The 21,050-nt window shown below is 48.9% G+C and overlaps 1 protein-coding gene across 2 annotated transcripts in view; it reads left to right on the forward strand.

Annotated features, from left to right (window-relative positions):
* Positions 1–12,581, forward strand: part of disco-r (disco-related basonuclin zinc finger protein) — a 32,604-nt gene extending 20,023 nt beyond the window's left edge. For both annotated transcript variants that reach the window (XM_015186496.2, XM_033382876.1), the window contains 2 exons: positions 2,235–2,323; positions 7,106–12,581. In XM_015186496.2, coding sequence (XP_015041982.2) covers positions 7,266–11,516 — 4,251 coding nt within the window. In that variant the 5' untranslated portion in view covers positions 2,235–2,323; positions 7,106–7,265 and the 3' untranslated portion in view covers positions 11,517–12,581. The remainder of the gene's footprint in view (positions 1–2,234; positions 2,324–7,105) is intronic.
* The last annotated feature ends 8,469 nt before the right edge of the window (positions 12,582–21,050 follow it).

Consider the following 21,050-nt stretch of genomic DNA (forward strand, 5'->3'; position numbering starts at 1 on the left):
AAAAAAAAGTCAACCTGGTTCGAAGTCAAAGTCGAAGTCGAAGTCGACATCGCATCGCGTCCGTGGCACGACAACACGACATCATTTTGTACGTCACTCAAAAACGTTCGTAGGCTGTCAGGGAGACAGTTCAAAAATGAAATATATACATACATATATGTACATACATATGTATGTACGTACATATAAATTATAAAAAATTCTAAAACGCAAAAGAGAGGGAAAGACAGAGAGGCAGACAGACAGACAGTCAGTCAGTCATTGATTGAACATACACCTCGGACCCGTAAGCGACGCCACCTGGGATCCAAAGGAGAGGGTGCCGGGTGGGTGCTCTGAAGTGCCGTTGCCATTCCGTAACGATGACACGGACACATGGGAGACGGAAGCCCGGGAGCCCGGGAGCCCGAGAGCCCGGGCCACGGATACGGATACGACGAACCCCAGACGCTATGGCCCCCCAAGTGTCATTGTCGTCGTCGTCGTACATTTTGATTTTATTATTGATTCAATTACAACGTCAAGGGGAAAATACTACTCGTACTTTTGCAGAAAGACAGTCCCAGGCGCCGGAAAGGGTCAGGGATCAGGGCAGAGAAATAGTTTATTCTCAACCCCAACCGGATACATATGTACAAAGCCTATAAAATATTCAGTTGCAAAGTGCAGTTAGACCGAAGGACGATTTCCTTAATGAATCAATAAACCATCGATCCAAATGCCATGCGGCGACATTCACGGCTTTTCAGCAGAATAATCAAGCCCGGGGGATCTGTTATAGATTTGATAGATGTTGATTTGTTGACATGTGCCCCATGCCACACAAAGAGTCGTAAATAATGCACACACAGCCAGCCGATAATTCCGCTAATGAATTGCGCCAATGTTTGCGTAGTTAAAACTGTTAACTGTCGAAGTCTCCTAAGCTCAAAGCCCAAAGCCCCCCATCAAAACCAACAAAGTAAGCGAAACCCAAAACACAAAACAGGGCCTATCGAGCACTGGTATGCCCTACAGCATGCCCTACACTTTTCCCCACCAAAAGGGACAAAATAGAATACTATACATAGGTCTTGCAATTAATTTAATAAGTTACCAGGAAAAAGGGGTATTAGAATGGAACCCATCACCAGAGATCATTGAACCCTAGACAGGCCTTGCACTGGTTATGGGATGTTCTCTCTCTCTCTACTAACCCTTCCTTGTGGCGTAGGGGTGCAGAGTGTAGGGTACAGCCGACTTGCTTCTGATTCTCATTGTGTTTGACCAAAAAAATACCTAAATGGTACTGCTAATAAGCCGTTTAAATTTGGTTTATACTCTTTTGTTGCTGTGTGCTGTGTGCTGACTGGTGTGTGCTAATGACAATATTATTTGATTAGCTCGTTTAATTGGTTTTCTTTTTACACTTTTGTGTCATACGCGCTGTCAACGTTTGGTTTCACATGTCCGTCGATACGCGCTTCGAGACGGCCTACAAGGTCCATAGGCTCGGAGATGATGGATGGGGCGGAAGATGGAACATAAGTAACTATGACTTATGACTATTCTTTGTTGATATATTTTCCTCTATTTGTGCATATATGTATTTATTTATTCTTCTATCCTTTTGAGGCACTTTTATTTGAATTTTTTGCATAAAGATTACATTGATTTTGAATACTAGACATTTACTTGTTTTAGTTTATTGATCTCTATTCTCTGTTCAAATATTGGCTCTTAATTATCTTATTATGTATACTCTCAACATGTTCTTAATGGCAATTTTTATGCCTAATTTCATATATGTATTCCTATATTTCGCCATTAAAAAAGCGCATCTCTTAGTCGCCTAGAACCCCCCCTGCCTTCTGTTAGATACCTTTTTTTCGGGTGTGTGCCCAGGCACTTGGCACATTTGTCGTATCGTTTTAGAGACGACTCGGATTAAATATTATGATCGTTTATTATATTTTGTCATTTGATTTAAATTAACACCATTTCGTTGGGGCACCCAAGGGGTATGCGATTTGCGGCAGTTCCAAAAACCAAAACCAAAACCAAATCGATATTTAACCGCTACCGTGCGGGCCATAGACTCGATGCGATATGATATTTCTTGCATGGATGTGTGAAATATTTCAATGTGGTTTATACTTTTGTGTCTGTGAGTGTTTGCGTCCAAGCACTTGACATTTCTTGGATACCCGAACACATCGACTAACCATCTACTCTGCTCTGCTCTCCATTTTCAGATCCCAGCACTGTCCAGCAGTTGGGAAGTAAAAGTCGGATCACGGTTACGGTTACGGTTACGGTTACGGCTGCGGTTCTCTCTTCACATGTAAGTAGTGTCTGCCACAGAATAAAAGTTAGCTTGACTTCCTCATTGCCCTCTCCGGTCGGTTGGTCGGTCGGTCGGTCGGTCACTCATAAGCCATTTTGACAATGTCCCAAACAAACTAATTTTTATATCTCTATAGAGCCCGAGAGCCGAGATGGCCCCAGATTCGCTTCAGATACGGCACAACACAATAGAGTCACAAAGCTATTAAAAACTGATATAAATCTCATTAAATGCGATGCTTGTAGCAGATGAACAAAGCCGCCGCCTTGGCCGCCTCGGCCTCTTGCCAGTTGCCTGTTGCCTGTTGCCTTGCCTTCAATCAATCGTTTGTTTCGCTCCCGGCTACAAACAAGAATGGCTCTTGTGCTGTGCTCTCGCCCTGGTCTCGTCTCCGCTCCGGAATGGATCGGAATGGAGACTGAAGATCGCTTTAGTTCGGTCTCGGTCTCCACTCCACTCCAAAATGCCATGGCCAGGCCCAGAGATCAGAGCCTGAGTGCTCCTCGCTCTCCGCCAGATTAGAGCTTACCCCAAAGTCGGACTCAGAGTTCGGTCATCACTTTGGTGACGCCCCGAAAAAAGATACAAAAAAAAAGGAACTACACAAAAGCACTGTAACAAATAAATTGTAAAGAGTGCAGTAGTTTCCCGTTGAACTATTATGGCAATTCCTTACCATCCAAAGGGGAACTGGGGCTTAGAAGATCATCTTGAATGGGGATTGTTTTCATATAATAGCTATCATATTTACTCGTATTCTTCTAAATCGTAGATGCATTCCATTCTTGCTTTCATTACCATCCGATCCCCAGCTCCATTGCAGAGTTGTGTGCTGTATCGGACAACTCATTAAGAGAACTTGATTTCGTGAAAGTGTGCCCCAGTGTGGTGTTCCGAGATTCAGTCCAGATATCCCATAGATATCCCAGTAGCCCCAACATCACACTTTCCTCCTAAACAGCGCACCTCCCTGGCAGCAGCGGCAGATCATATTGATGCGGCGGTGCGGCTGTCCGCGTCGTGTGCGCTTGAGGGCCTAACCCAACCATTCCACTTATTACACAGTCTAAGTCCCGGATTACGGGTAGTCAGCCGCTCAGACAGGGCAGCACCAGCACCAGCAGCAGCAGCTTACAGATCGGAGGAGCTCCTGCTGTGCAGTCAGACCCAAAACATCACATCTGATCGGCTGAGACACTCGGCTGGGTAGCGCCACTGTACCCCCAGAGCACCCAGAGCAAGCAAAGCACCCAGAGAACCCAGATCCAGGCTCCAGAGACCCCAAAACCATGTTCGTGTTCGTGTTCGTGCCGTGTCCTTTCCATTGAGCCTCGTCTGTTGGCGCTCTCTTGGCTGTGCCGTGCCGTGCCGTGCCGTGGTGTGGTGCAACCAGCGGCTTCCGTCAACGATCCCATAAGATCCCATTTGCATATCGAACAACAACACAAAAAAAAAGAAGAAAAAAAAAGAGAAAAAAAAGGAGAAAAAAAGATGTGAGTTTTTTGTTGAAATCACTTTGTTAAGCTTTGTTGTTCGGCAGCAGTCGGGGGCGATCAGAGGCGTTCATAATCAGAACTGAAGTGATGCCGTGGTCACGGCGCTGTCGACTCTCCGCTCGGATCGGTTGGGATCGGATCGGATCGGGTCGGGGACATTGGGCATTGGGCATTAACATCGGGCCGGGCTTTGACGGCGATCACTGCCCAACATATCTCATATGCAGCAAGCCGTGTTGACACTTTTTATGTGTTTCATAAATTAAGTTTTACAAAATAGAGCTGGACTGGGTCTGGGACTGGGACTGGGGATGGGGCTGGGGCCCTCCGTCGAGTCGGGCTTGTGTGTTGGAGATCTGTGGGACACTCACTTCGCATTGGATTGGTATCGTATCGTATCGTATCGTATCCGAACGGAACGGAACGGATCGCCTCGACTCTTGCCGCGTTTAATGGTTGACATTTGAAATTTTCTGTTGGTCGACTTTAACACGCATTTATGGCTTCTGCTTTATGGCCTTCGGAATGCGTTAAAAAAATGTTCCTTATGACTGCTCGGCTGCTGCTGATTCCATGCGATAAAGCCCAATAATAAAGATGATTGGTGTCTGGAATGCCATTTTTATCTTTTCTTTCTTTTTTTTTTCTTCTTTAGGATACACACATACATACATACACTCGTACACGTCTCACAGCTTAGCGGCAATTTTGTTGTGAGACGAAAATGAGTTTCATGTGAAATTCAAAATTGAAAGGAGGTCCAGACTGCCGCCTGTGCCCCATCAACAGTTTGATGGATATGGCAGGATGGATACGGCTCGAAAATTGGCCATCAGAATCAATAAAGAGGATAGTAGGGATTTCCATAACCAGAGAGCTAAGATACAGTGATCTCAAACGTTAGTTAATGGGTTTTCAGATGGTCCTTGGGATAATGTATACTGATGATTTGTTTGGAAAACTATAAACCATAAAGAAGGGAATAGAATACTATGTATCCGCCAGATACTTTATCGGTGGGTTGTTCAGTATTTAAGGCACGTGTAATCGGTGTCTTAAAAACATCATAAAACATGATCGAAAGCCAAAGTCCGATATGATACTTAATAAATGAATCCTGGTACTTAATGAATATCTTAAATGAAACCCTTAGTAAGCCAAAGCCAGCTGTCGTGTGGCAGCTTTCCGGGGAACAGCTAGGGTTACAATGTCCGCCTGAACTGTCCGTAAATATAGTACACAAATTACAGGCCTGACAAACAACGGGGGGGCATTAAATAACTGTCACTTTGATGCAATAACAGATCAGATTGATACAATTGTCGTCTGGCTGTATACCCGGCCATATACTTACAACCTACGGTGGCACATACACACGAGATCGGTGATCGGAGATCGGCTTGGACAGAACTGGTTTGGTTAGAACTCGAATTCGGAGCGAGCCAAAACAGAAAAGAGCAAAAATAAACAGAGATACTCGAAAGAGTGGGGTGGAGAGGGAGAGCAAAAGCAATTAAAAGCGGCCGAGACTGTCGCCCCTGTTCATCTCTGGGTGCCAGATTCTGTAGAGAACTGAAACGTAATCGAAATAAATGTCATTACACAGCACAGCACAGCAAAAACTACAACAGACCACAGACACCACACCACACCACTCCACGCCGAACAGGTGGCAATTAAAATACAATTTGTATACCATTTAAATGACTCTGGCCAAGATGACATGTGTCATGCAAAGGCACAGTCCAAAGACAGTCGGCCGGCCGGCCAGCCAGCCAGCAATATAATAATAGTGTCAGATCAGAGAAAACTCCCATATCGGGCACGGGTATAAAGTACTCGTAGAAAACTGTCAGCTTAACAATGGCAAAAAGCATGAAAAAGTATGGTCTGCTTTTTATTGTTTTAATCGGGATTCATTGATGGGATCTACACATTTTATCCACCGTCAAATAAACAGGATTATTTCCGTATCGCTTGGAAAAATCTCTATAGCAGCGATAGACCTTTAGGCAAAGGTATCTTTATTGGAACATTTTTTGTAGCTTAGCCATAAAATAAGTCATTATAATAATGATTGTTTCCAACCCCAAAATCATGGAAAGATCTTAATTATATTCTTTAATATCTTTCAAAAGAAGAGAATATTCTTGAATCAGCCTTAGAATCTATAAAATATGATCAATATTCCTAAGAGCTATAATAGTACCAGTAGTTATACATATACATATATGGGTACTTTGTATTCATTATCTCACAATTTATTAGCATCTTGTGTTAAAAAATTCGTCCCCAAGACGCAGTCGTCAACTAGCAGTTCGTCAAGAGATCTTGCGCAGTGATCGCGATCGCGATCTCGATCTCGATTTTGATCGCGTTTGAAGATCACGATCAGAGCCAGTTTTGGCCAATGGCTGGGGTCGGGAGATCTCGACTCTTGTGGCGGTGCCCAAGAATGTGACATGGCATCTTGAAGTGGCCCCAGTCATGGACAGCACGAAGAGACGCTCTTCTGCTCGCACTCGCACATTGTCATGTCACGGCGGGCTCTCCACTCCACTGCCGGACTCTCCAACACTGGCCCAGTGTCCATCCCATCCCATCCATCCACTCGGCGCACACTATACAGTGCGATCACTGTGACTGTATGTGTCTGTAGGTATGGCTGTGTGCACCTAAGTGTCTGTCCTCGCGTTCGCCGGCTCTCCAGAGCCCCCTGAAGTGTCCACTCAGAATTTGTCACATCATTATTCTTATTTTTCTTTTCAATAATCATATGTACACACGAGAGCACACACATCGCCCGATGGCCCGATGGCCCGTTGGCCCGATCGCCCGTGATGTGCTGATGTGTGCCTGGGAGGTCTCCGGCTCCGGCCACTTCGTTAGGCTTCGTTTTCGGTGGAAAACTCCTTGAGCACTCTTTGTGCTTATACTCGTTGTGGGACAATGTTTCAGATGAAGAGAAGATATGGCCCAAGGGCCACTGGGGGCGGCCCAGAAACTCGTCGCGACCACGGCCACAATGCCACACAGCTCGAAGAGCTCTGAGGTGTAGTAGAGCTTATACCTAGGGTTTGTAACTTTAAGTTCGGAAATAATCGGGGTAATAATCGCGGAACAGGAATCGATAGGGAGTATATTTTTGTAGCCAGTTTCTTCTGGGAAACTTTTCATCCTTATATCTAGTATATTTGGTATTTTAAGTATTTCTAGTATATAGTTTATGCTTTCAAATCCATTTGTTATAAAAACCTTTTCTCTTTGTATTATTTATTTCCAGCCATTGCATGGAATTGGAAGGAGTTGAAAGACGGAGGAGGAGGAATAGAGGAGGAGCATCGTACCACAACGAATCTATATGCAACTGCTATACACATCCTATATCTAGTCTACGATATTGTCAGAAATATACCGATTAACTGTAGTTTGTAAGCCGCTTGATGAATATTGGTCAGGAGAAGCATCCGCACTTGCATCCGCATCCGCAGCAGCAACAGCAGCAGCAGCATTCGCATCCACATCCGCAGACAAAACAGCAGCAGCAGCAGCAGTCACATCCCCAGGTCAACAACAGTATCAGTCGTCTCACAGATCTTTCCAGTCCGCCGGCTCCTGGTAGTCCATCGTCGGGGGCCATCCCTATCGACTATCCCTATCTGCTCGGCTACCGCCTGCCGCTGAACCACGGCCATGAGAGACATCCAGCGCACCACCAGAGTCACCACCACCATCACCACCCCCACCACCAGCATCAGCATCCATCGATTGGCAATCTTAGGCGCTCCAGCTCCCCCGTGCCCCTGCCCGTTCCGATGGTGATGACACCCAGTCGCCGCAGTTCGCCGCCTCTGCCGCTACCACTGACGTTGCCGCTGCGCCATCCCCTGAACCTGAACCACAGCCACAACCACAACCACAGCCACAGCCACAACCACAACCACAATACCCATACCAATGCGAGTGTGGGCGGGAGCCATCAGTCTATGAGCGCCCACTTCTCGTCGCTGGCCCACGCCCAGCTGCATCTGCAGAGCCAGCTGCACCAGAAGCTCTCGGCGGCCAGCTACTTCCGCAATCCCTCGCCCTCGCCGACGGACAACAACACGAACACCACCGGCAGCAACAGTCGGAACCACGCCGCCTGCTCCACGGCCCCAGCCTCGACGGCCGTGTCCCCGCCCGCCACGAGCATGAGCATGAGCACCGCCCAAATGAATCCGCTGAGCGATCTGCAGAACATGCAGCCCTTCGACTTTCGAAAAATCAGCTCGGCCAGCCTGGGGGCCTTCTCCACGCCGCTGCCGCTGCCGCCCAGCCCCACCGAGTTCGTGCACCACCACCAGCAGCATCTGCAGCAGCAGGCGGTGCAGCAGGCCGCCGTTCTGGCCCAGGCCCGGCGACGGATCAGCGAGGCCAGCACTCCGGGGGAGAAGAGCGCCGCCGTGGCAGCTGCCGCTGCCGCGGCTGCAGCAGCGGCTGCCCAGAGCAATCAGTTCTTTAGCGCCATGGCCATGGCGGGGCATCCGTTGCCGTACCACCTGCCGCCGCCGCCGCCACCGCCGCCCCCACCGCAGCAGTCCTCGTCGCAGTCCTCGTCGTCCTCGCAGTCGCAGAGCAATCAGACGGCGGGCGACCGCTCGGAGATGGGTCATGGCCATGGCCATAGTCACGGCCATGGTCACGGACACAGTCACGGCCACGGTCACGGTCACGGCAACCATTCGCCCAGTCAAAATCACAGTCACCAGTATCCGCATCCGCACCAGCACCCACATCCTCACCAGCATCCACATCCGCACCAGCATTCGCATCAGCAGCACTCGCACTCGCACCACCAAAAATCAACCACCGGAGGAGGAGGTGGAGGTGGAGGAGGGGCAGAGGAATCCTCGGGCAAGTCCTCGCGTCATTTGGATAAAGGCAGCAATAGCTGTTCCTCCTCCACCGCCTCAGGATCGGGCTCTGGTTCCGGCTCCGGATCAGGCTCGGGCGGATCTGGGGGCTCCGGCTCGAGCTCCCAGCGCATGACTCGCCTGGCCCTGTCCTCCAACCTCCGCTCTGGCCGCAAGACGCACTCGCCCGGCGGTGGTGGTGGCGGTGGCGGCGGCAGCAAGCGCCAGTGGGGCTCAATGCCGGCGAATTTGGGGACGCAGTTCATCAATCCCGTGACCGGCAAGAAGCGGGTCCAGTGCAACGTCTGCCTGAAGACCTTCTGCGACAAGGGCGCCCTCAAGATCCACTTCTCGGCGGTGCACCTGCGGGAGATGCACAAGTGCACCGTCGACGGCTGCAGCATGATGTTCAGCTCGCGCAGGTCCCGGAACCGGCACAGCGCCAATCCCAATCCGAAGCTCCATTCGCCGCATCTGCGACGGAAGATCTCGCCGCACGATGGCCGGAGTGCCCAGCCGCATCCGTTGCTGCTGCAGGCCCCCAACGGTATTATGGCGGGGCTGGCGCCCTTCGGCAGCTTCCCCCTGCTGACTCCGCCCCCCGATCTGCGCCACCATCCGGCAATGGGCGGGGGATCGGCCATGGATCTGAAGCACGGACAGGAGTATCTGCAGCGTTCGTACATGGAGAACGGGGGCATGCTCGTGGGCGGACGCTTCGAGGGTCAGGGGCAGAGGCGCAAGGCGCTGGAGGTGGAGGCGGACGACGACGAGGATGACGACGAGATACTCGAGGTCGGCATCCACATGCCCGACGACGATGATGACGACGACGATGGAGACGGGGATGGGGATGGCGAGGACGATGACGACGATCCCGATGGCGATGGCATTGTGGTGGTGGGCGACGAGCTGGACAGCATACCGGACAGGCCCGGCCATGGCCACGACCAGGACTTCATGCTGGACCAGGACCAGGACGAGAGCGTCTCCAGCCACAGTCACAGCCACAGCCACAGTCAAACCAAAGAGCAGCCCAGCCCGGGCAAGGGGACGGCAGACGGTCTGGAGGCCATGGACGAGCAGCACGACGACTCGCCCAGCCATGGCCATGGCCAGATCTCGGCCAGCAAGCGAAAGCGCAAGAGCCAGAACCCAGTGCGCTGCACGGTCCAGTCGGACGAGAACTCCTGCGAGAACTCCCTCGACTACGATGTGGCCGCCGATCTCTCCATCAAGAAGATTCGATTGGGCGGCGCGACGGATGGAGGAGTGGTGGCAGGAGCAGCAGGAGCAGGCGCCACAGCAAAAGGAGCGAGGGAGGAGCACGCTTCATCAGCCAAAGAAACGGAAATGGGGCTCACGAGCTCCAGCTCCAGCAGCGAGTCCACCAAGGCCATCCCCTCGCCCCCACTCACGCCCTATACGACGCCCGGCGATGGGAGGCCACCCGTCAGCATCAAGACGGAGCTGCCGGATGAAACGGAGGCCGATGCCGACACCGAGGCAGAAGCCGAGGCGGAGGCGGAAAAGGATGCGGGAACCACGCTCGACCTCTCGCTGGCCTCGGCTGGCGGCGGGGCCATCAAGCAGGAGCCGCTGGAGGATCTGGCCCTTGGCTATGATAACGATGAGAATCGCTATCTGCGCATCAAGCAGGAGCTTCTCGGCACCGACGAGGTCCAGGACTGCAGCAGCAGGATAAACAACAACAACAACAACAACGTGCTGACGGACACACCTGGCGGGGATTTGCTCAAGGCGGCGGCGATCAATGGCGAGGACGATGAGGAGGCGGCATACCTGCACGAGGGGGAGACAGAACGCGAGACAGAGCCAGAGCCAGAACCGGAACCCGAACCGGAGCCAGAGCCGGAGCCGGAGGTGCCCATTGACAAGGAGAACCCACTGAAGTGCACCGCCTGCGGGGAGATCTTTCAGAATCACTTCCACCTGAAGACGCACTACCAGAGCGTGCACCTGAAGCTCCACCACAAGTGCAACATCGACGGCTGCAATGCGGCATTCCCCTCGAAGCGCAGCCGCGATCGCCACAGCTCCAATCTCAACCTGCACCGGAAGCTGCTCTCGACCAGCGATGACCACGGCCACCTGCCGCCCGGCCCCTGCCCTGGCCCCGGCAGTGGCACCGGGGACTCGCTGCTGGATCTCATGAGCCTCAATGTGAACCTCAACAACAACAAGGGTGGCGGCTTCGGCGGGTGCCCGCCCGTGGGAGTGCCCGGCAACATTCAGGCGGAGATACTGGCCCGCATCTGTGCCGGGGCCCATGCCCACGGGCTGAGTGTGCCGCTCTGTTTCGAGGCACTGCAGCATCGCTTCGCTGTGGGTCACGGCCATGGTCACGGGCACGGGCAGTCGCCCACAGCATTCGGGGACGGCGGTCCGAACGCGAACGCCTTCATGGGGAGCGGCGATCCGAGGCTGTTGCTCAATCATGGCGGGAATCCGTTGCTCTTTGCGGGATTGCCGCGACTGCCACGCTTCCCACAGCTGGCGCCGCACATGCTGGCCGCGGGTGCTGCTGCCGGCGGGCTGGGACCCTTCTGCAGACGCACCTCCTCCGACTCGAATTCGCAGCACTCGATCACGCCGCCGGTATCGAAGGGCTCGCCCCAGCCCCAGTCCCAGTCGCAGTCCCAGTATCTGCGGCCACGATCCCGTTCTGGTTCGCCGGACTATGAGATGCAACAGCAGCAGCAGCCTGCGGCAGCAGCAGCAGCAGCAGCGGAGGAGCAGGAGGCGGGCCAGAGGCAGAGTCCCGATCGCATATCATGACCATGTACCTCGTACTATGCCAAGGCATTGGCATTTTATCACTAAAATCAACGATCGACGATCAACGAGCCGCCGCCGCCGACGCCACCGCCGCCGCCTTGGCCAAAATCCCACGTCATGCGCACTCACACACCCAAAACACACACAGAATATATATATATATACAGTATATATATAGTATATTCGTTCATGCAATATCAGGCTAAAACGTAGGACTACAGCATTGCTCATAATTCACATCGATTAAAGGAGGGAGGTTGGGGTGCCCTGCCCTGCCCTGTCCTGCCCTGCCTGGCCGCTCATAATACAACAAAATATACAATATACAATTTTACTAGGCTAATGCTAATATAAAATATTAGATGGATCAACTAGCATTTTTTTTCTATACATATGAGTATATACACACACACACACACACACACGTATATGTATGTATATGTATGCGAGAGTCCCTTTTTTTTAAACTTGTATTTATAAAATGGATAAAATGTTTGTTGTTTTATGTACACAAGCGTCGACGTTGTAGAGAATTGATAAATGAATGGAAGGACGGACACGGGAAATGGGAGATGGTAAAATATCGAGAGAATGTGGGATACTTATATTAACAAGAAGTACTAAATAAATAATTAACGATTATATATTGTTAGTGATACTCGATTATGTAAGTACCGTTTAGCCACTAAGCCAGCGCCTAATAATTTTTTTTTTTTTTTTCGCTATCGTAACTGAATCCCTAAGTGTATTTGTATATGATATAGAAACGATGATGAGTCAACGACGAAACGCTTGCTAGGAAGAAACCAACAAAAAAAAACTGATTACTGATTACTGATTAGTGACTACCGATCTATGATCACTGATCTGATACTATCTGATACATCGCGATGATCCAAAACCGAACCGAACCGAAGTTGTGTTGTTTTCTTTTTATCACAAAACCAATCCTAAAGTAATTATATAGTGAGTTAGTTAGTTCTGAAAACAGTAACCAGGCAAATACCTTCAACTCATATTTAAGCTATATATGTTTGCAATAAAATATCAATGAAAAATCATAAATTATACGGCTATTTGTTCTTGTGGGGGGTGTTTCGGGGAGCCCCGATTCTGGGATTAACAGATCTGCTGTCTAAAGACGGTTATAAATGGTCACAATATGGGCTGAATAGAAAGCCAAGGACTGTGTATATTGTTGCTGGATTCTGGGGAATGACTCAGCTGACGATCAAGCGAAGCTGTGTAGACAGCTGTCTGGTCCATCTCGCCAACTTCTTGGTATGGAACAGTCTTTTCTAGCACTCAGACTTTCTTCTGTGACTTTTTCCACTGAGAGCTTTTTGCCTGAAGAGTGAGTAAATGAGTGAGTAAGTAAATACCATCCGGTGCCAGGTTTTGAGTACTGATTGAATCGCTATGCGTCGATTTGCTTCGATTCCATGGCAAAATATGGAGTTGCAGAGCACCTTAAGCAATACTCGTTGTTAAATTTTAATAGGCTTATTTTATAGTTACTGTTTTAGGCATAATTACAGTGGATATCGAAATGTAGAAACAGCTCTTAATATGCTCGTAAATGGCCACAGAATAGTCATCTCGTAAGGAGTGCAATAAACCCAACAAAATCAAAACTACTATTATTAAAGATGGTGTAATATGGCTTAACATTTGAAACTATTTGAGAGTCTCATTGGTTTTTTGGCAGGGGGTGAAGGGGACTCTCTTTTTTTGTTTTGGCCAATTTTAAAGAATAGTTTGGAAATTGTAGTCACATGTAGGGGAAAAGCAATTGCAAATTGCAAAACTGATAATAATTGGGATTGCAGATAGTGCTAGCTTAAAATGCAAAATGGAAGTTGGGAATGGTTGTGTTCGGTTCGCCTCGAAAAGGGTTGATTCTAGCGAGCCATTTAATTTTAGATCGATTAAGGGAGCTCGTAAATTTAGCTGCCTTTGGGCCCTGTCCCGGCACTGGCTTTGGGACTGGGACTGGCACTGGCACTGGTACTGGCACTGGCAATGCGAGGGCGTCAGTGTCCAAATAAATAAATGCAGCGACGTCGTCCTCGTATGGGTACCGCAAGTACTCGTATCGTATCTGCACATGCTTGCTGGCAGGGCAGTGTCTGTAGGGTGTATCTTATGGATAAATGGTTGGTGTGTGTACGTGTGTGTGTGGTTGTCCATGTCACCCCTGGGCCTGGGCCTGGGCCACACCGACGCCATCACCATTGCAATGGCAATGGCCCTCCCCTAGGACGGGCAGGAGCCAGAGCAGAGCCCGGAGCAATAGCACACCACACGTACAGAAAATAACAGAGCCCGGAGCCAGGGCCAGAGCCACAGCCAGAGCCTCGGTGTGGTGCAATTTATTTAAAGTAACATTTTAGTGTTTCCTTCCGCTGAAATTCGTTCTCTTCCTTCCTGTTGGCAGGACTCGTACTCGTACTCGTACTCGTGCTCTGTCTCTCTATCCTGTCCTGTCCTGTCCTGTGCTGTCCTATCCTATCGTATCGTATCGTATCGAGGCCCCAGCTCGAACCTGAACCCGAGACGAGACCGAGGTGGAAAAACAACAGATTGTGGGTAAATAAAATTGCCACAATGTTATCGTTAAGCCTGCAGCGGACACGCAGAAAACAACGGCAACAACAAACAGTTAACAGCCATAAGGAACGGGGTATCCGCATCCACATCCACATTCACATCCACCTCCCTATATACCACACATGTACATACACACCCATACTCGTGCACTTACTCCTCCATTACATACGATTGTATGCTGCCATATGGTGTACCGAGCACACTCGTAAAAGCACTTGTGTGTGTGTGTGTGTCGTCCTCGTATCTATGAGCATGTTTCTTACATTCGCGACCTTAATACGAACCGCTTAAATATATGCCATTTAGTGGCGCCAAGCCGGAACAATGTATTTTTGGTGGAACATCATCTGAAATGCGAGCTATAAGACGCGAGTATTCCAGCCCGTACCCATAAATAAGGGAAGATCCCATGGTACTATGGTCCTACATATATACCAAATAATTGAGTTTCCACACACTGTAATTATTTTATACTATATTCGGGCTATAGAATACTCCCAAGAACGATCTTGAATCGGGCAAAGCCCAAGGTTCAACATCTTGTATTCACGATCGGGTGATTTGGTTTCCTTGAAGCTTGCAAACATGCTCCACTTTTTGGAGGCAGAGCTAAGAATGTTGAGAGTCCATCGAAATGTTGAAGGAAAGGTGAAATGAGACACCATTTGGCTAAGTTCTACATTAATATGCATGAAAAGTTGGCTGGTCGATCCATCATGGAACGGCAATGGGAGAGCAGAGTGTTCCTTTATTTATTAAAGGGAAAACGGGAAAGAACAACAACCACACGAGCAGACACGGGCTGCTCTCAGAGCCTCTGTGATGTGGTGTGAGGGCCACTTAAGAAATCAGCAACAATAACTCTCCATGGGGATAAGCCCGAGCTTCAGCGAGAGCCACCCCTTGCCCACTTCGGGAACCCTTTTGTCTCTCCTGGTGACTGGTGGAAAAACTCTCCTCCACCCATCAGTCCATCCATCCATCCATGCACGACCTGACCTGACCTGACCTGACCGTACCGTACCGTCCCTCCATCCATCCATCCTTATCGGTGTGATTCCAACGGCACAGAACGAATTAAATGCTTATATGAACAACAAAAAAAAGACCTGACAGAGCTTTTGGCTTCAATGTCAAAGAGTTTCGAAAGTATTTGGCAGGTCGAGCAGCTCAAGGACCGATGTTTGAATACCCTGTAGGAAAACACCAGCAGATGACACAAGAGGCCACCTGTAGTCCATTCTTTAGTCCTACCAGGATCTGGATTATCCAAATGAGGAGGAGGATTGTGGATAGAAGATTGTTTTTCCAACATTAGGAACTGGCACACATGTGTTCTTGAGGGGTTTTTACAGGGATATTCGAGGACCAACACTCATAGCATGATTTGGAAATGAACTTATTCCAAGATGTAATGAAGCAACCAAAGGAGAGCCGTTTAAGTAACTCTTTAAACTAATCCCAATGTACGCAATAACCATCCAAAACTATGAGGAATACTTGAACAGTTCTGTGCATAAAATCCGCATACTCCACATCCAGCGCAAAGTGTATTCAGCAACAAAAATAATAATAATCAACAGAAATATATAATACATCAAGCATCAGGGCTTCGGTTCCGAGCGTGCCCAGGACTTTGGTGCACACTTTGGGCATACGAAATACGAAAATCGGAAGGAAGGAAGAATGGAAGGATGGAAGGACCTCCAGCAGGTGTGTGAGCCTTAGCGGTTCAAATCGCATTGACGTGTGTGCCAAAAGAGCGTAAAACCTCAAACACGTTGTGTAACTTTTATGCGTTACAGTTGAACCGGAAACGGAAATCTAATAGACCAAAGCATGAATAAGTGATGAAGCGAGAAAAACGTTGCCCGAACCCAAGCCCCTGCCCCTGCCCCAACCCCGATGGAGTGGACGCAAAACCCTTTTCAATGCTCGCCCAAAATCTTATCAGAGGCTTCAAGTTTCGCCACCCATCCCTCCTCTATCATGTGTGCCCTTTTTCTCCCATATTCGACTTTTCCCCGTTTTCCGGCATCTTTTTTTTTTGTTTTTTTTCTTCATCATTTTCATTCCCTGTTCGGCATTTGAGCTTAGCCCCCGGTTGAGGGGGGGTGGGCTTCTTGGCCAAACTTTGGCAGCCACAAAAACCTTTGTTCACTTCCACTTTGGACCCGGTCGAGCGGATGTGTGGATAGGTGTGTGTGTGTGTGTGTGTGTGGGCGGGCGGGCATGGGCCCTTGCACGGCCTTGATATTGCCAACACATGTTTTCGGGAAGATTACCTTGTCAATCGGTTCGTTGAACGATTACTTTTCAAATGTTGTTGGCAAAAGCCAGCCAAAAACCCTGCAGGAACAAAGGGAAAGCTACAGGCCAAGAGACCAGCACCAAAAAACAGAAGAAGAACTGCAGGGAGAGGGTCGTACCGGGGTCGGGGTCGGGGCCGAAAACAATCTGGCGGCCCAGTAAAGCTGTCATACGTTCTCCATAAGATTCACAACTTCCTTCCTGCTCGTCCTCTTCGGCAAATAGAAAGCATACATACGCACCACGAAACCACCTCGAGCATTCCCTTTCCCGGCCCCAGTTCGAGTCCCCATTCCCGGTTCCCCTTCACAGGAGATGGGATCCAGCGACAACATTGTTTTATTTCTCATTTCACAGGCAATGCAATAAAATCGCCTAAATATGCCTCGACCGAAGGTAAGTGGTTTCGTTTGTGCGCAAAAATTCGCTTCACTGCATCCGAGTGCGCCCCGCGGTGCAAACATTGGCGCCTTTTGCCCCGGCTTATCCACCGCCGACAGTGGGCACCAGCACCGTCAGCACTGGATCTCATCCTGCCAACGTGTAAATGCAATCCCCTACCCTACTGCACACGACAGAGTACACTTGTACGTACATATATGTATATTTTTGGGCCAAAAAAGTAGGATTTGAAAGTATTTTCGAAAGCCAGAATAATAATGCTGGTAGTCCACTATGCTTCAAGACATTATTAGTCTTAAAGACAGAGATAGCATGAGATAGAACGACATATTAGTGTTGGCAACCGTTTCTACAGTGCCATCAGTCGAAGAAATCATGTTTACCAACACTCACAGATGATTTAGAATTCCAATTCCAATTTAGAGCTAATATACCTCTCGCTCGCACTGCTTGCCTTTGCCAATGGGTTTCGCGGCCTTAACTTGAAGAGTAGTGGGATAAACCCCGATATGGATCGCACAGAGTTCCAAGATGTTTTTTTTTATAATATATTGATAAAGTACCGACAAAAGACTATCAGAATGATCGGCATTCAATTCTCCAAAGCTTATTTTATTGAACAAAAAATGCAGCTCATTGAATGTCTTATAAGCCGGAATCAAGAAAATATCTGATCTGATCTGATCTGCGCAGAGCGGAGCAGCATCACCTACACCCCATCCTGCCTCATCCTGCAGCAGGAACGGGAGGCAGGGTCAACCGACTCACATATGCTGTGGGTGCATATTGCAGCGTCCAAATGAATGTGACGACAGGACGCCCGTAGTCGATGCCATTTATTCTGGGGGAAGTCAATTATAAATTATGATGACAGTGATCACAATGTTAATGGCATCCGAATGTGACATTACATTGGCAAAAAGGATCGCGTTCGCACCGAACTTTGGGACATTCAGTGGGGATTCATTCATTAAAGCCTACCCTACCGATTGGATCGGGCGGGGGCATACCACATGCCACATACCACATCGTGTATCGAGTCGCTTGGCGAGTCGTTTGCCCGGTCACAACATTTGTTGTCGTTAATAATTTAAAGACTGACTTTGTGGCATTTTATGGCTGCATTTTTCCTTAACCGTCAAGTGCCCATAACGATTTAGACGATTGACAGCTGCGAAGTGGGTGTCCACGTTACCTTTTGCTTGTACGAATGCCGACAGCTCCACTCCACTCCGGGCCGGTCCGGTCCGGTCAGGCACTGCACCGACCCCGGCTCTGGCTCTGGGTCTGGCTCTGATGGTTCCTGGTTCTCCAATACTATTCCAATAGTCTGTCCCTCTGCCGTTGTCTCTGTTGTTATCCAGTCCGTGCCGTTGTTAAGTTTGTCATATTTTATGGGCCGGTTACGTCTGGCAGCGACCCCAGTCCTGGCCCCAGTTCAGTGCGCCCTGTACCCTGCTCCCGGTTCCTGTTCCTGTGGCAGCCCCAAGTCGAGTGATATATATGACAGGCGGATTTTTGTTTTAGTGGCATGGGTGACAATCCCTTTAGAAACTTTTATTTATTCACGCATGCTGGCAAAATGTGCCTCTTACACGCAATTCAAGAAGAGCAAAGCGGATAGTCCCTGTCCCCGGGACAAGGACAACGACAGAAACGGCAAAACAATGAGATAGCATGACCACTGGTCACATCGAACCATCGGTACATCCGTACACGAAACGGGTGAACGGGGGAACGGCGGGAACGGGAGAACGGGTGAATGGGTGAACGGGTGACTGTGTAGTTAAGGTTTTGCATTATTAATTATTGTTAATTACCTGCACTTTTTACAGCTCCGGACAGGGAACATTCGCGTTTACAGGCCACGACACGTTGCACAACAAATCGACAGGTAAATATCGTAATTACAATGAGCATAAGACAAGCCTGATAAAGCCACTGCCACCGCCACTCCACTCCACTCCAGTCCAAAAACAAGATCTGAACTGGTCTGGTCTATGCACTGAACGATCCCTCCGTCCGTCGGTCCATCCGTCCATCTGTCTCTTGTCACATGCTATTTTTCTCATTCACCGTCCATGCACTCCATGTACTCGTACTTCTTTTTATGGCTAATTGGTTGTTCTGGCAATAAAAAAGTATTTAATTTGCTGTCTGCAATAAAGGTCACCAAGGTATTTGATGTGATGCCGCATAAGAAATACATGAATGGAGTACAGATACACATCCTATAGATACTTAATATATAATGAAATCACGCTTTCTGGGCTCCCACTATAAGGATCCTTTAAGGAGGAATGGCTGCTGTTTCAAACAATGGATGTTCCAGTGTTTCATTCACTTGTTTAATACAATTTTTGATTAGATGATCTCTCAAGGAACTCTCTCATTCCCTGCCAAGGATGTGAATTGATGCTAAAATAACGGACTGAACGATGGATGGCAGGAAACAAATCATATACCTACTTCAAGTAGTCAAAACACTGTACTGCATGTGGGAAGACGTGTTGAAATGGTAGCTTTTCCACCTCTGCCCCATCTCGTACTCGTACTCATCCTCATACAGATGCACATCATACGAGCATACAGGAGGCCCATGGCCCATGTCAAGCGGAGGCGGCGCCACCGATCGTAACCCTAACAAGAGAGTGAGCGAAGTGAAGTCCACTGTGGAGCCAGGGTAGGCATAACAATAGCGAAGAGAGCAGAGGCAATCAAGTACGCTCGTTGGACTCGTTGGTTGGGGAAAAATGGAAGAACGGACAGGTCAGGATTAATGGCTGTTGCCCCCGAGAAGAGGAGCTTGCCGCCAGGTGAGTGTCTCTGTGTCTCTGTGTGTGTGTGTGTGTGTGTGTGTATGCATGTAGTTGTATACGAGCAGATGCCTTAATAGATGCAGATGCTCCACCATGGGGCTAACAAGTTGGCTCAATCAATGGCAATACGAGTACCCCAGGAAATGCCGCGAGTGTAATTATTGAGAATGTGAAAGTGATTCAGACTTGAAGACAAGCCGCTGCGCTCTTTCCGCTGTAGTTAGGAATACGTTCCGATTGGGTTTCCCATTATTCAATCATATAAAGTATTTAGACAGAACATAATTATACCCCATATTCAGTCAGATTATATGTACCCATATAAAGCAGAGCGCAATCTCTCTCAACTTTTCTAGCACTTGTCATGGAAGATGGAAAAAGCATGGACCGATTAGAATTTTAGAAGATTCTATCCATTTCCATTTTTCCGCAAGGCCGGAACTCTGGCTGACTGGCTTTCCCTTAACTCGTTCCCAATCAACAGAGGATAAGCTTCAAAGTTTCTTTCTTAACTATTTAGTTGGGATTGCATATATCACATCCCAACACTGGTCCGAAAAGGATACCTGTTTATCGAGTGTGTGTGCCCTGTGACACATTCAGTTGGCTTAATTGACTGAATTATTTATGAGATGCGCCAGAGGACATGGGATCAGCAGCAGGACTCAGGACTGTCCCAGGGACAGGACTACACCGTGGACACCCCAAGAAAAGGGTTGACATATGGTTGTGCCAAATCACGGTGGTACGAGTGGTCAAGCACGGGCATGGGTTTGGATTCGCATCGCTTCAGCCATGAAATATTCAGGAAGTCAATTTACCATAACGGAATGTTTCCTTGCAGCTCCTTCTTGGGTTTATTTGCAGTATGCTCCACGGATTGATTTGCGAGTCAGCCAGAGTAGTGAGAGACCATTAATTAAATGTAAGTTTCCTGGGAGATGGAACATCAGAATCGTTTGTCACGGGTGCCCAGAGAGTTCGCATCTATGCTATGGCTAATATGTTCCAGGACGGTGCTCGAAGGCCAAAACGCTGACCGGCAGACATCCGGCCCAGAGACTAAGCCCCAATACGAGGCGACTCCACTCGCACATTTATGCTACACGCTACCCCCGACCCGACCCTACCGACCCGACGCTCGTTTTGGGGCATGGGCATGCGCATGGGCATGGCATCGCGGATCGCGTCCTCGGCAGGGAAAAATAAATTACTTTAAACGTTTTCGAATAGCAAATTGCAGATTGTCATTTCAAAAGACATACCTTGCCACACATATCAGTGTCAATGACTGGCGGGGACCTGGCGATGTGAATGAGGACGGTGGACGGAGGATGGAGGATGGAGGATGGGTATGGGGTCCCGGAATTGGAATGGAGATTGAGGGACTGGC

This window comes from Drosophila pseudoobscura, chromosome X (genome assembly GCF_009870125.1).
Source record: "Drosophila pseudoobscura strain MV-25-SWS-2005 chromosome X, UCI_Dpse_MV25, whole genome shotgun sequence".
Taxonomy (NCBI): Eukaryota; Metazoa; Arthropoda; class Insecta; order Diptera; family Drosophilidae; genus Drosophila; species Drosophila pseudoobscura.